Here is a 14,209-nt window from a genome sequence, read left to right as displayed (position 1 = left end):
CGAAAGTGCTAGGAGTGAAAGGTAACATTTAACTCCGTGGATGGAGTAAATACTAAAAAAAAAAAAAAAAAAAAAGAAGATGGGCAGGACCGAGTTTAGGAATCGGTGATGTAGCCTACGTCATTGACAATTTGAATATCAGCTAAATATTAAAATGTAAATGTAGTAAATAAGAGGTAATGGGTGACATTAGTCTGAATTGTCACGTGGTTGTGCGTTTTCATTGATTGCCATTCATCTGTTTCTCTCTCAGCGCCCAGAGGAAAAGCAGTCACGCGGAGATCCTGAAGGCCGCACATGCGCAATGGGAATTCTTGTCACTTCGATCACAAACGACTCCATCATTAGACCAGCAGGATTTTACATAGTTGGATTTACGTTTTTTAAGTTTACTAATTTATACTTCATTTTCCTCACCGTCGTTTATATTGTAACAGTTTTGTCCAACTCTGTTATGCTTTCCATCATATGGATAGATCACCGCTTACACACCCCGAAGTACGTTGCGGTGGCTAATCTGGCGATCGTTGACATGGTGCTCAGTACAACCCTTATTCCTAATATGATCAAGATGTTTCTCGCGAAAGATAACTTTATTTCCTACAACGCATGTTTGACTCAGATGTTTTTCTATTACTGTTTTGTCTCATTAGAGTCGTTTTCCCTCAGTGTACTTGCCTATGACAGGTTAATTGCGATATGTTTCCCACTGAGACAGAGCTCTATCAACACAATCCCCGTCATGATCAGTATTTTAGTCACGGTTTGGTCATTTTGTACAAGTGTTATTGTGTTCGCGGTCATAATCATGACCAGGCTGTCTTTCTGTAATTCGGTCAACTTGCAGAGCTACTTCTGTGACTACACTCCCATGTACAGACTAGCTTGCAATGATAACCGATTGCAGTGGGCTACCGCCTCTTCTCTGAGTTTACTTATTGTGTTTGTGCCCCTTAGTTTAATCATCATGTCATACATCTGCATTTTGACAGCCGTGTTCAGAATGAAAAATGTAAACAGCAGGTGCAAAACACTGTTAACTTGCACGGAACATTTCGTTCTCGTTGCGATTTTCTACGCGCCGTTCATACTGGTGTACATCATCGAACATTTCTTCTTCAAACTCGATCCGGATGTCCGGATTCTGAACTTGTCGTTGGCCGCGTGCACGGCGCCCTGTCTGAACTCCATTGTGTATTCCCTGGCAACCAAAGATATCAGGAGCAGAGTGCTGGCTATGCTCCGGAAAGCCAAGATAACAGCCAGGGTAGGGCAGCCGTAGAGCCAAACATTGCGTTGAATTTACATTTTCAAATGAATAACATCCATTTCATTTCACGGCTTGGTGACTGGCGTCAATAGGGCATGTTTATGTGAAGTCCAACTTAATAAATTTGAATTGTATTTTCTTGTAAGCATAATCACTCTTACATAATGAGCTCATGGGAGGAGCAGTGGTGCAGTGGGTAGCACTCTCTTGCCCAATGCACGTTGGGATAGGCTCCAGTACCCCCCCCCCCCCCCCCCCTTCCCTCCACCCGCACCTACCCAGCATAAGTGGGTATAGATAATTGATGGATGGTTGTATAATGTGCTAATGTAATGACTGAGTCAAGATAGCTCAGGTAATCTCACCTGTGAAGAAATGGTATGACCCACTGCAGGGCTGCTCAAACTTTTTGTACAATTTTACCTCTGACAGAGCTGGGGAAACACATTTGAAAATTTACCATTAGAATTACATATTTTTTGAAAGAACCACTCCCTAACCTTTTGTTTAGAATCACCCCCTAACCTTTTGTTCTCACTTCCTAGGGGGGTTCAGGTCTCAATTTTTGGGGGGTCAGACCCCCGTACTTTGTCCTGTGCAAACTGGAGTCCTCCAACCCCATGGTGAACCAATATTTACATTTGAGTGTTTATAGGTTGTGTTATCAACTGTCTTAATTATTATTTTGTTAAATTTCTCTTTTGTTGTTTTGTGATCCTCGTATAATACTCTAGTAAGTCATTTTTAGTTAAACCTTGCTCTCAAAAGACCTTGATGGCCTAATAAAGATAATGACATTCAAAAAAAATAAAATAAAATAAAATGGTAAATGGACTGCATTTATATAGCGCTTTTATCCAAAGCGCTTTACAATTGATGCCTCTCATTCGCCAGAGCAGTTGGGGGTTAGGTGTCTTGCTCAAGGACACTTCGACATGCCCAGGGCGGGGTTTTGAACCGGCAACCCTCCGACTGCCAGACAATCGGTCTTACCTCCTGAGCTATGTCGCCCCCAAAAAACTTCCTTGTGGTCTACTTTCAAATTACAACTTCGCTTTTCTACAGGTATGTTCAGATTAGTTTCCAGCCCCAGCAGGCAAATGTTTAATGATAAGATGTCCTATTGATTTATTGTATTTTTTTATTTTTATTTTTTTAATTCTAAGAATAGCTCTAGATGGCATTGAAAGGGATAGTCCACTTTCTGGTCTTCTCATTTATTTGTTTGATCTTATTTTAGTTTTTTGTGTCTGATTTTGGCCCAGAAGTTTTTAATCACCAATTACGCCAGCACCAGATGAGCATTAACCAGGATAAATTCATGGAAGTCATTGCTGACCTAAGCTCTTTTCTCCCAGCAAGGTTAGCTAGTTTTGGGGGTGAGACTCAAAAGGAGTCTTGGCTACAGCAAAGCAAATCAAAATGCCTCATGAACATAAAAGTGGATCACAGAAAGTTAAAGAGAAAATGAACCAGGAAAAAGGTAGCCAAGTTGCAAAGGTTTGCTGGCTTCTAGTAGGCCATCATGCCTGCCTGTTATAATTTCAGTTGGGCCACCACCGTGGCAGGTACTTGGCTTATTCTATCAAAATCAGTCACATTGACACCAAAATATGCTGAGTTGTATATACCACTAGAGAGCAAGCTATTGCTTGCCATCTATATCTCTCACTAGCTAGCTGGATACCATTAGCTATTGAGAAAGACAGAGAGATCACTGGAGACCTAGGTTTTCATTTCCACCTTAATTTGGAATACCTGTATGTATTTTGTATGTTTTCATTTCCACCTTAATTTGGCATACCTAATTAGCAGCTCGATTAGATTTTCTACCTGTTGAATGAGGTGTGCTTTGTTGGGGTTGGAGTGAAAACCCACTACAGGAAGGCATTACATCACCATGACCATTGTTTGGGTAGCCCAGGGATTATACGAATTCAACAGGCAAGGGATTCTCATTAATGTGCCCTGAAGAATTCCCAAGTACACGCACCCCATACACACCAGGAGATATATTCCGGAGCACGAGGGGAGAAGCACATTAAGACAAACGCGTTTCGACAGTCACCGATGCTGAGAACTGGTGAGTTGCGTTTTCCTGCTGTGCTAATTCTACTCTGCGCTCGTAATCTTTCCGTTTCTTTCGCAAATCATTCAGCACGAGGGCTGGGGAATGTTTCCACACGCTCACTTTCGACAACGATAACGCAATACATTAGGCGGGTGGAGTGGTAAAACGAAAGATACATAAAAAAACAAGTGAATAACTGCTTACGCATTTTGCTCTTACTTTTCTTTTGTGTTCTTGGTCACACATTAACTGTATTTGCTTATATCTTAATATAACCTACTGAAATAATTACGTGAAATCTTGTGAACGCGTCGTCTTTTTCGAAACAATTCAAGAAACTGTCTACCCAAAGATGTTCGCGTGATGTACATCATTGAAAAGCACTAATCTTGCTGAAATATCCAACTATATAAATATATTATATGAAAAAAAGAATATTTATATATATTAATATAGATCTGAGCGTCAGCAAAATAATAAAATGTTATGTAAATTAGAGGTAATGAGTACAGAACATTAGCCGAATTGTCACGTGGTTGTATGTTTTCATTGATTGCCATTTATCTGTTTCTCTATCAGGGCCCAAAGGAAAAGCAGTCACGCGGAGGTCCTGAAGGCCGCACACGCGCAATGGGAATTCTTGTCACTTCGATCACAAACGACTCCGTCATGAGACCAGCGGGATTTTATATCGTCGGATTTACGTTTTTAAAGTTTACTCATTTATATTTCATTTTCCTCACTGTTGTTTATATTGTAACGGTTTTGTTCAACTCATTTATCCTTTCCATTATATTGATAGATCATCGCCTACACACTCCAAAATACATTGCGGTGGCTAATCTCGCGATTGTCGACCTGGTGCTGAGTACAACTATTATTCCAAGTATGATCAAGATGTTTCTCGCAAAAGATAACTTTATTTCCTACAACGCATGTTTGATTCAGATGTTTTTTTATTACTGTTTCGTCTCATTAGAGTCGTTTTCTCTCAGTGTACTTGCCTATGACAGGTTCATTGCGATATGTTTCCCACTGAGACAGAGCTCTATCAACACAATCCCCGTCATGATCAGTATTTTAGTCACCGTTTGGTCATTTTGTGTGAGTGTTGTTGTGTTCTCGGTCACAATCATGACCAGGCTGTCATTCTGTAATGCGGTCAACGTGCAGAGCTACTTCTGTGACTACACCCCTGTGTACAGGCTGTCTTGCAATGATAACCGTTTGCAGTGGGCCGCTGCCTCGTCTCTGAGTTTACTCATTGTGTTCGTGCCCCTTAGTTTAACCAGCGTCTCATACGGTTGTATTTTGGCAGCCGTGTTTAGAATGAAAACTGTGGAGAGCAGGTACAAAGCACTTGCAACGTGCACAGAACATCTAGTTCTAGTGGCGATTTTCTATGTTCCACTTGTAACGGTGTTCATAATTGAATTTTTCTTATTCCGCCTCAATCCGGATGTGAGAATGCTGAACTATTCGTTAGCCTCGTGCATCCCGTCCTGTCTGAACCCCATTGTGTATTCCCTGGCAACTAAAGAAATCAGGAACAGAATATTGGCTATGTTGCAGAAAATCAAGGTAGCAGCGTGGACAGGGCAAGCGTAGAGCCAAAAGTTGCAGCAAATTTACATTTTAAAATGAATAAGATCCATTTAATTTGTAAATGTTCTCCGTGCACCTACCTGGTTTATTAAAAATAATGATTAAAAAAAACTTCTCTGAAGTCTACTTTCAAATGGTGACTTTTACTTTACATTTCTACTGACATGTTAGGAATAGTTTCCTGCTCCAGGAAGCAAACGTTAAATGTGTTTCTTTTCTTTTAATTTTTTTACTTTAGTTTTTGACCCAGAAAGTTTTTGTGTACAATGAAGGCTATTGTAGATATTTACTGTAAATACGTTTCTAGCAGTCTTAATGTATTCATATGAGCATGCTTGCAGATGAGTTAGATAATACTCAATTGAATGCAAATTGCACAAAGAATGAATTAAAAAACTAAATGGAACCCAAAATGCACTAAATTAACTGCAATATGTTGTAACCTGTAATACTGATGTGCTGTTATATAACTTGTGTGCAATGTTTGTTAAGATATGCATCATATCTGAGATAACATAGCCAGTGGTTTTAAAACGATCTCACTTAACTCTCACCATGGGCGGCAGTGTAGTATAATGGGTAAGGAATTTGCCTTGTAATCTAAAGGTCATAGGGATTCCTGGGTAGGACATTTCAGTCGTACCCATGAGCAAGGTACTTAACCTGCATTGTTTCAGTATATATCCAGCTGTATAAATGGATGCAATATAAATATTATGTTAAAAAAAAAAGGTGTGTAAATCGCTCTGGATAAGACGGTCTGCTAAATGCCGAAATTCGTTGCACCAATGAGATTATCCAGAGCTCCCAAACACTGTTTCGGGAGACCTACCATCCTGTAGGTTTTAATTTCCGCCTTAATTTGGCATACCTGCTTCGGCTAATTAGCAGTTAAATGAGATATGTACCTGTTGAATGAGGTGTGCTTTGTTGGGGTTGGAATGAAAGCCTACAGGATGGTGTTACATCACCAGGAACAGGGTTTGGGTAGCCCTGGGATTATACGAATTTAACAGGCAAGGGACCCTCATTTATGTCCCCTGAAGAATTCCCAGGTACACGCATTTCACACACACCAGGAGATATATTCTGTAGCACGAGGGGAAAAGCACATTAAGACTAACGCGTTTCGACAGTGACCTACGCTGAGAACTGGTGAGCAGCGTTTTCCTACTGTGCCACCAATTCCACTTTGCACTCTTGATCTTCTAGTTTATTTATTTTATTTTTTTTCGAAATTCATTCAACACCAGGGCTGAGTTCGAAAGCCACAGCTTACTTTCGACAGCGGAATCGCATTTTTTTCCTTTTTGGTCGGGGGTTAAGAAGAAAGAACGTAGTAATACATAAAAGAAATACAAAAAAGCAAACAACTGTTTACGCATTTTGTTATCATTTTTCCTTCGCGTTCATGGTCTCAAATTAATTGTATTGGGCCTGAATATAGCCTACGGAAACAATTACGTGTGTTTGCAGAAGGCGCCGTCATTTTGGAAACGATTCTAGAAGAGCCATCTGGAGAGGAAGAGACGCTACACAGACGCATGCGTAATTTAAGATGCACGGTTTTGTTCTTTCTTAAGCGGTTCGGTCTCTATTAAAACTAAATGCATGTGTTTTAATATTGTACACGTGCTGTCTTTGTCGTTAGACTTTATTAGTTATTTGCACTTACAGTTCTATGACTTATTTCTCATGGATATTCTAATTTTATTAGTGAAGTATAAGCTAAATATCTAACGATAAGTAGATTAAACGTCCAACACCAAGACCAACGACCACGTTCACTTAGAATGGACAAGGGAATTATTCCGGCTGTGTAATGCGTCATGCACTGCTTTTGAAGCCGAACGTTTTTAAGCATATACTGTCAGTGTTATACTATCGTACGTAAATTCTGAAATTACCCAAGGGGAAATGAACATGCGCACTGCTCAGAAATGTCAATGATGCTGGAAGTATGAAATGTCATTGGGCAAATTTCCCCAGCACAAGGGTTTGATAGTGTTGATTTGGTTTATTTAATCAGCTTTTGAACAATTTTATTTTGTTGAGTTAGGCCTACATGAGTAAGCAGACACAAAATTTTAATTTTAAATTAAATATGGGTTTAAACTACTGCAGAAAAGTTGCAACGTATTTTAGCCTTCCAAGCACTAAATAAAAACATGTAGTATAAGCTAATCACCTGTTCCTGATCAATGGCTTGCTTGGTTCTCATTGTTGCATATTTGTTAGAGGAATATGACTGAGTGGCTGTGGGTTCCATTTCCAGCTGGGCCACAAACCCTGTATGCCAGGAACAGGGATGGGCAACCCCCGTTCCTGGAGTTCCACCATCAGGTTTTAATGCCGATGCTAATTTGTCAAACCTGACTCCAATATTCGGCAGAACAATTACGTTTCTATCTGTAGAATGAGGTGTGTTTTGTTGGCAGCGTGGTGAAAATCTACAGGATGGTACATCTCCAGGAACAGAGTTGGACCTGCCCTGCTGTATACCATTGAAAATACACTCTACAGCTCTATAGTGCAATTTATTGTATAACTAAATGTAACAGATCAGCGCATCAGCTAAATATTAAATGTCATGCAAATGAGAAATATAGTGGGAACGGAGCGTTAGCCTGAAATGTCACGTGGCTGTATGTTTTCATTGATTTCCATTCATCCGTTTCTCTCTCAGGGCCCAGAGGAAAAGCAGTCACGCGGGGGTCCTGTACGGCAAACACGACCAATGGGCATTCTGACCACATCAATCACCAATGACTCCATTATTAGACCAGTGGGATTTTACATTGTCGGATTTACCCATTTGAACTTTACTGATTTATACTTAAGCTTCCTCACTGTTGTTTATATTGTAACGGTTTTGGCCAACTTCTTTATCCTGTCCATTATATGGATAGACTATCGCCTGCACACTCCAAAGTACATTGCGGTGGCTAATCTGGCGATCGTCGACTTGGTGCTCAGTACAACCATTATTCCCAGTATGATCAAGATGTTTCTCGCGAAAGATAACTTTATTTCCTACAACGCGTGTTTGACGCAGATGTTTTTTTATTACTGTTTCGTCTCATTAGAGTCGTTTTCCCTCAGTGTACTTGCCTATGACAGGTTAATTGCGATATGTTTCCCACTGAGACAGAGTACTATCAACACAATCCCCGTCATGATCAGTATTTTAGTCACTGTTTGGTCATTTTGTGTGAGTGTTGTTGTGTTCTCGGTCACAATCATGACCAGGCTGTCATTCTGTAATGCGGTCAACGTGCAGAGCTACTTCTGTGACTACACTCCCATGTACAGACTAGCTTGCAATGATAACCGATTGCAGTGGGCCGCTGCCTCGTCTCTGAGTTTACTCATTATGTTCGTGCCCCTTAGTTTAATCAGCGTCTCATACGGTTGTATTTTGACAGCCGTGTTTAGAATGAAAACTGTGAAGAGCCGGTACAAAGCACTTGCAACGTGCACAGAACATCTAGTTCTAGTGGCGATTTTCTATGTGCCACTTGTAACGGTGTTCATAATTGAATTTTTCTTATTCCGCCTCAATCCGGATGTGAGAATGCTGAACTATTCGTTAGCCTCGTGCATCCCGTCCTGTCTGAACCCCATTGTGTATTCCCTGGCAACTAAAGAAATCAGGAACAGAATATTGGCTATGCTCCAGAAAATCAAGGTAGCAGCGTGGACAGGGCAAGCGTAGAGCCAAAAGTTGCAGCAAATTTACATTTTAAAATGAATAAGATCCATTTAATTGGTAAATGTTCTCCGTGCACCTACCTGGTTTATTAAAAATAATGATTAAAAAAAACTTCTCTGAAGTCTACTTTCAAATGGTGACTTTTACTTTACATTTCTACTGACATGTTAGGAATAGTTTCCTGCTCCAGGAAGCAAACGTTAAATGTGTTTCTTTTCTTTTAATTTTTTTACTTTAGTTTTTGACCCTGAAAGTTTTTGTGTACAATGAAGGCTATTGTAGATATTTACTGTAAATACGTTTATAGCAGTCTTAATGTATTCATATGAGCATGCTTGCAGATGAGTTAGATAATACTCAATTGAATGCAAATTGCACAAAGAATGAATTAAAAAACTAAATGGAACCCAAAATGCACTAAATTAACTGCAATATGTTGTAACCTGTAATACTGATGTGCTGTTATATAACTTGTGTGCAATGTTTGTTAAGATATGCATCATATCTGAGATAACATAGCCAGTGGTTTTAAAACGATCTCACTTAACTCTCACCATGGGCGGCAGTGTAGTATAATGGGTAAGGAATTTTCCTTGTAATCTAAAGGTCATAGGGATTCCTGGGTAGGACATTTCAGTTGTACCCATGAGCAAGGTACTTAACCTGCATTGTTTTAGTATATATCCAGCTGTATAAATGGATGCAATATAAATATTATGTTAAAAAAAAAAAAAAGGTGTGTAAATCGCTCTGGATAAGACGGTCTGCTAAATGCCGAAAATCGTTGCACCAATGAGATTATCCAGAGCTCCCAAACACTGTTTCTGGAGACCTACCATCCTGTAGGTTTTAATTTCCGCCTTAATTTGGCATACCTGCTTCGGCTAATTAGCAGTTAAATGAGATCTGTACCTGTTGAATGAGGTGTGCTTTGTTGGGGTTGGAATGAAAGCCTACAGGATGGTGTTACATCACCAGGAACAGGGTTTGGGTAGCCCTGGGATTATACGAATTTAACAGGCAAGGGACCCTCATTTATGTCCCCTGAAGAATTCCCAGGTACACGCATTTCACACACACCAGGAGATATATTCTGGAGCACGAGGGGAAAAGCACATTAAGACTAACGCGTTTCGACAGTGACCTACGCTGAGAACTGGTGAGCAGCGTTTTCCTACTGTGCCACCAATTCTACTCTGCACTCTTAATCTTCTAGTTTATTTATTTATTTTTTTTTCGAAATTCATTCAACACCAGGGCTGAGTTCGAAAGCCACACGCTTACTTTCGACAGCGGAATCGCATTTTTTTCCTTTTTGGTCGGGGGTTAAGAAGAAAGAACGTAGTAATACATAAAAAAAATACAAAAAAGCAAACAACTGTTTACGCATTTTGTTATCATTTTTCCTTCGCGTTCATGGTCTCAAATTAATTATATTGGGCCTGAATATAGCCTACGGAAACAATTACGTGTGTTTGCAGAAGGCGCCGTCATTTTGGAAACGATTCTAGAAGAGCCATCTGGAGAGGAAGAGACGCTACACAGACGCATGCGTAATTTAAGATGCACGGTTTTGTTCTTTCTTAAGCGGTTCGGTCTCTATTAAAACTAAATGCATGTGTTTTAATATTGTACACGTGCTGTCTTTGTCGTTAGGCTTTATTAGTTATTTGCACTTACAGTTCTATGACTTATTTCTCATGGATATTCTAATTTTATTAGTGAAGTATAAGCTAAATATCTAACGATAAGTAGATTAAACGTCCAACACCAAGACCAACGACCACGTTCACTTAGAATGGACAAGGGAATTATTCCGGTTGTGTAATGCGTCACGCACTGCTTTTGGAGCCGAACGGTTTTAAGCATATACTGTCAGTGTTATACTATCATACGTAAATTCTGAAATTACCCAAGGGGAAATGAACATGCGCACTGCTCAGAAATGTCAATGATGCTGGAAGTATGAAATGTCATTGGGCAAATTTCCCCAGCACAAGGGTTTGATAGTGTTGATTTGGTTTATTTAATCAGCTTTTGAACAATTTTATTTTGTTGAGTTAGGCCTACATGAGTAAGCAGACACAAAATTTTAATTTTAAATTAAATATGGGTTTAAACTACTGCAGAAAAGTTGCAACGTATTTTAGCCTTCCAAGCACTAAATAAAAACATGTAGTATAAGCTAATCACCTGTTCCTGATCAATGGCTTGCTTGGTTCTCATTGTTGCATATTTGTTAGAGGAATATGACTGAGTGGCTGTGGGTTCCATTTCCAGCTGGGCCACAAACCCTGTATGCCAGGAACAGGGATGGGCAACCCCCGTTCCTGGAGTTCCACCATCAGGTTTTAATGCCGACGCTAATTTGTCAAACCTGACTCCAATATTCGGCAGAACAATTACGTTTCTATCTGTAGAATGAGGTGTGTTTTGTTGGCAGTGTGGTGAAAATCTACAGGATGGTACATCTCCAGGAACAGAGTTGGACCTGCCCTGCTGTATACCATTGAAAATACACTCTACAGCTCTATAGTGCAATTTATTGTATAACTAAATGTAACAGATCAGCGCATCAGCTAAATATTAAATGTCATGCAAATGAGAAATATAGTGGGAACGGAGCGTTAGCCTGAAATGTCACGTGGCTGTATGCTTTCATTGATTTCCATTCATCCGTTTCTCTCTCAGGGCCCAGAGGAAAAGCAGTCACGCGGAGGTCCTGTACGGCAAATACGACCAATGGGCATTCTGACCACATCAGTCACCAATGACTCCATTATTAGACCAGTGGGATTTTACATTGTCGGATTTACCCATTTGAACTTTACTGATTTATACTTAAGCTTCCTCACTGTTGTTTATATTGTAACGGTTTTGGCCAACTTCTTTATCCTGTCCATTTTATGGATAGACTATCGCCTGCACACTCCAAAGTACATTGCGGTGGCTAATCTGGCGATCGTCGACTTGGTGCTCAGTACAACCATTATTCCCAGTATGATCAAGATGTTTCTCGCGAAAGATAACTTTATTTCCTACAACGCGTGTTTGACGCAGATGTTTTTTTATTACTGTTTCGTCTCATTAGAGTCGTTTTCCCTCAGTGTACTTGCCTATGACAGGTTAATTGCGATATGTTTCCCACTGAGACAGAGTACTATCAACACAATCCCCGTCATGATCAGTATTTTAGTCACTGTTTGGTCATTTTGTATAAGTGTTATTGTGTTCGCGGTCATAATCATGACCAGGCTATCTTTCTGTAATTCGGTCAACGTGCAGAGCTACTTCTGTGACTACACTCCCATGTACAGACTAGCTTGCAATGATAACCGATTGCAGTGGGCCACTGCCTCTTCTCTGAGTTTACTTATTGTGTTTGTGCCCCTTAGTTTAATTATCATGTCATACATCTGCATTTTGACAGCCGTGTTTCGAATGAAAAATTTAGACAGCAGGTACAAAGCACTGTTAACGTGCACAGAACATCTCGTTCTCGTGGCGATTTTCTACGTGCCGATCACGACAGTGTACATCATCGAACTTTTCTTCTTCCAACTCGATCCAGATGTCAGGATTCTAAACTTGTCTTTGGCCAAATGCATCCCACCCTGCCTGAACCCCATTGTGTATTCCCTGGCAACCAAAGAAATCAAGAACAGAGTACTGGCCATGTTTCAGAAGTTCAAGGTAGCAGCGTGGTCAGGGTAGGCATAGACCAGGGTTCCCACTCGTCCTGGAAAACCTTGAAAACCTGGAAATTTATCAACTAGTTTTCCAGTCATGGAAAACACCTGGAAAATGAGAAAATTTACAAAATGTCCTGGAAATATTTGTGAGGTCCTGGAAAAATGTGAAGTCCAATGTAATAAATTTGAATTGTATTTTACTGGAAACACATTCTATCTTAAGCAATGTGCAAATGTAATGAGTGAGTAAAACTAGCTCAGGCAATCTCAAGAAATAGTACACCCCCCCCCCCCCCCAAAAAAAAAAAAAAAAAAAACAACTTGTTCTTAGTTCCTTCAGGAGAGCTCGGGTCTTACTTTGGGGGGGGGGGGGGGTTAGGCCCCCTGTGCATATCGCCCTCGATACAGGAGACCCCCCCCCCCCCCCAAACTCCCAGGTGAACCACTGATTGCATTTGAATGTTTACAGGTTGCGTAATCAGCTGTCTTAATTATTATTCTGTTTTATTTTCTCTCTTATTGTCTTGTGACCTGTCATTGTCAGTGAAATCTTGTTGTTAAAAAAATAAAATAAAATAAAATAAAATAAAAACTGCTGTGTGGTCTATTGTTAAATGGTGACTTCTTTTCTACTGCCATGTTAGGAATGGATTCCAGCTCCATCGGGCAAATGCTAGATCAGATGTCCTTCAGATTATTTAAAAAATAGCTTTAGAATATCCTGAAAAGAAAAAGCTCACTTTCTGTTTATTTTTCCTTCTTTTTTTGATGTTATTTTAGTTTTAGTGTCTGGTTTTGACCCAGAAAGTTTTTTTTTTTTTCGTGTACAATGAAGGTTATTTTGGATATTTGACAATATTTGACAAGCCAATTTCAGCTCAACCACTACAATCGAGCTAAAACCTATAATTCCCAGGTTGAACTTTTTGGAAATCAAGAAAATGGGTCCCATCACAAATCAGGAAGGATAACGAAAACACCCTACACAAACATACAGTCTCCTGAAACAAGCTTTTAATACTTAGAACGGTTATGTGATTATCATAATTATATTATTTTCTGCTTAAATTTGTTTATGATTGTTGTTTTCCATCAATCCATCCATTATCTATACGCACTTATTCCTGGTCAGAGTTGCAGGAGGCGCATTCGGCGAGAGGCACGAATACACCCTGGGCAGTTTTTCAGTCCATCCGCAGGGCATACTGTTGTTCTGCAGTAAGGCTTTGCACAAAAACTTCACATTGAATTTTAACTGCTTTGGTAACAGTACTTTTGTATGCCATGCCGAGGAGCTCATATTCAGACAACCCTGTTGAATGGCAATTCATCAACCTTTATTACTAGACACGACTGAACGGTAGCACATCATAACAGTTAAGGAACTCTGCTTGCAAATTGAACAGTAGCATTTTTACATTCAGGTGGGGCACTGCCGCTGTGCCAGTAATAATGTCACAAATATACAAGACGGGAGGCAATTGTGTGATACTCATAAGCACTCGCTGTTTCTCTGCTAGCATACCACGACAGAACTTCATTGTGCACACATCAATACGACAAGCCCCAAGGGACTAAGATTATACCCAGGCAGACACAGCGCGTGTCCACAAAGAAGGTATAGGCTGCCTTAGCTGAATTCCTGAGTACAATAAACGTAAAAATGCAGAGTGTGTAAGTCAGTCTGTATAGAAGGGCTTGCTAAATGCCAAAATGCATTCTAAACTGTGACCTCATCAGTGCCTCTAAAGGGCCAATTGGATTATTCAGGGTGGCCCAAACACTGTTCCTCAAGACTTACCATCCTGCAGGTTTTCATTTCCACTTTAATTTGGCTAATCTGATTCTACTAATTAGCA

At 40.0% G+C, this 14,209-nt stretch overlaps 4 protein-coding genes and 1 long non-coding RNA gene across 8 annotated transcripts in view; 4 read left to right on the top strand and 1 right to left on the bottom strand.

The window, feature by feature from the left end:
- The window catches only part of LOC135264112 (uncharacterized), a 247,325-nt gene that overhangs the window by 44,696 nt on the left and 188,420 nt on the right, over positions 1 to 14,209 (bottom strand). The window lies entirely within an intron of this gene.
- LOC135262499 (putative gustatory receptor clone PTE03) lies at positions 132 to 1,455 on the top strand. Its single transcript, XM_064349517.1, has one exon. It carries the CDS (start codon positions 305 to 307, stop codon positions 1,280 to 1,282), a length of 978 nt encoding a protein of 325 aa, XP_064205587.1. The 5' UTR covers positions 132 to 304; the 3' UTR covers positions 1,283 to 1,455.
- LOC135262533 (olfactory receptor 52B2-like) lies at positions 1,578 to 4,949 on the top strand. The gene is made up of 2 exons (XM_064349548.1): positions 1,578 to 3,353; positions 3,921 to 4,949. Exon 2 carries the CDS (start codon positions 3,972 to 3,974, stop codon positions 4,947 to 4,949), a length of 978 nt encoding a protein of 325 aa, XP_064205618.1. The 5' UTR covers positions 1,578 to 3,353; positions 3,921 to 3,971.
- On the top strand, positions 5,033 to 8,769 carry LOC135264097 (putative gustatory receptor clone PTE03). 2 transcript variants are annotated; one of them, XM_064352755.1, is made up of 2 exons: positions 5,033 to 6,001; positions 7,633 to 8,769. In XM_064352755.1, exon 2 carries the CDS (start codon positions 7,684 to 7,686, stop codon positions 8,659 to 8,661), a length of 978 nt encoding a protein of 325 aa, XP_064208825.1. In that variant the 5' UTR covers positions 5,033 to 6,001; positions 7,633 to 7,683; the 3' UTR covers positions 8,662 to 8,769. The 2 variants fall into 2 exon arrangements, with proteins under 2 accessions (XP_064208825.1, XP_064208824.1); XM_064352754.1 differs by having other exon boundaries at positions 5,033 to 6,101.
- LOC135264098 (putative gustatory receptor clone PTE03) lies at positions 8,918 to 12,825 on the top strand. 2 transcript variants are annotated; one of them, XM_064352757.1, is made up of 2 exons: positions 8,918 to 9,717; positions 11,350 to 12,825. In XM_064352757.1, exon 2 carries the CDS (start codon positions 11,401 to 11,403, stop codon positions 12,370 to 12,372), a length of 972 nt encoding a protein of 323 aa, XP_064208827.1. In that variant the 5' UTR covers positions 8,918 to 9,717; positions 11,350 to 11,400; the 3' UTR covers positions 12,373 to 12,825. The 2 variants fall into 2 exon arrangements, with proteins under 2 accessions (XP_064208827.1, XP_064208826.1); XM_064352756.1 differs by having other exon boundaries at positions 8,918 to 9,817.

This window comes from Anguilla rostrata, chromosome 9 (assembly GCF_018555375.3).
Source record: "Anguilla rostrata isolate EN2019 chromosome 9, ASM1855537v3, whole genome shotgun sequence".
Lineage (NCBI taxonomy): Eukaryota > Metazoa > Chordata > Actinopteri > Anguilliformes > Anguillidae > Anguilla > Anguilla rostrata.
This window is presented reverse-complemented; position numbering and strand designations above follow the sequence as displayed.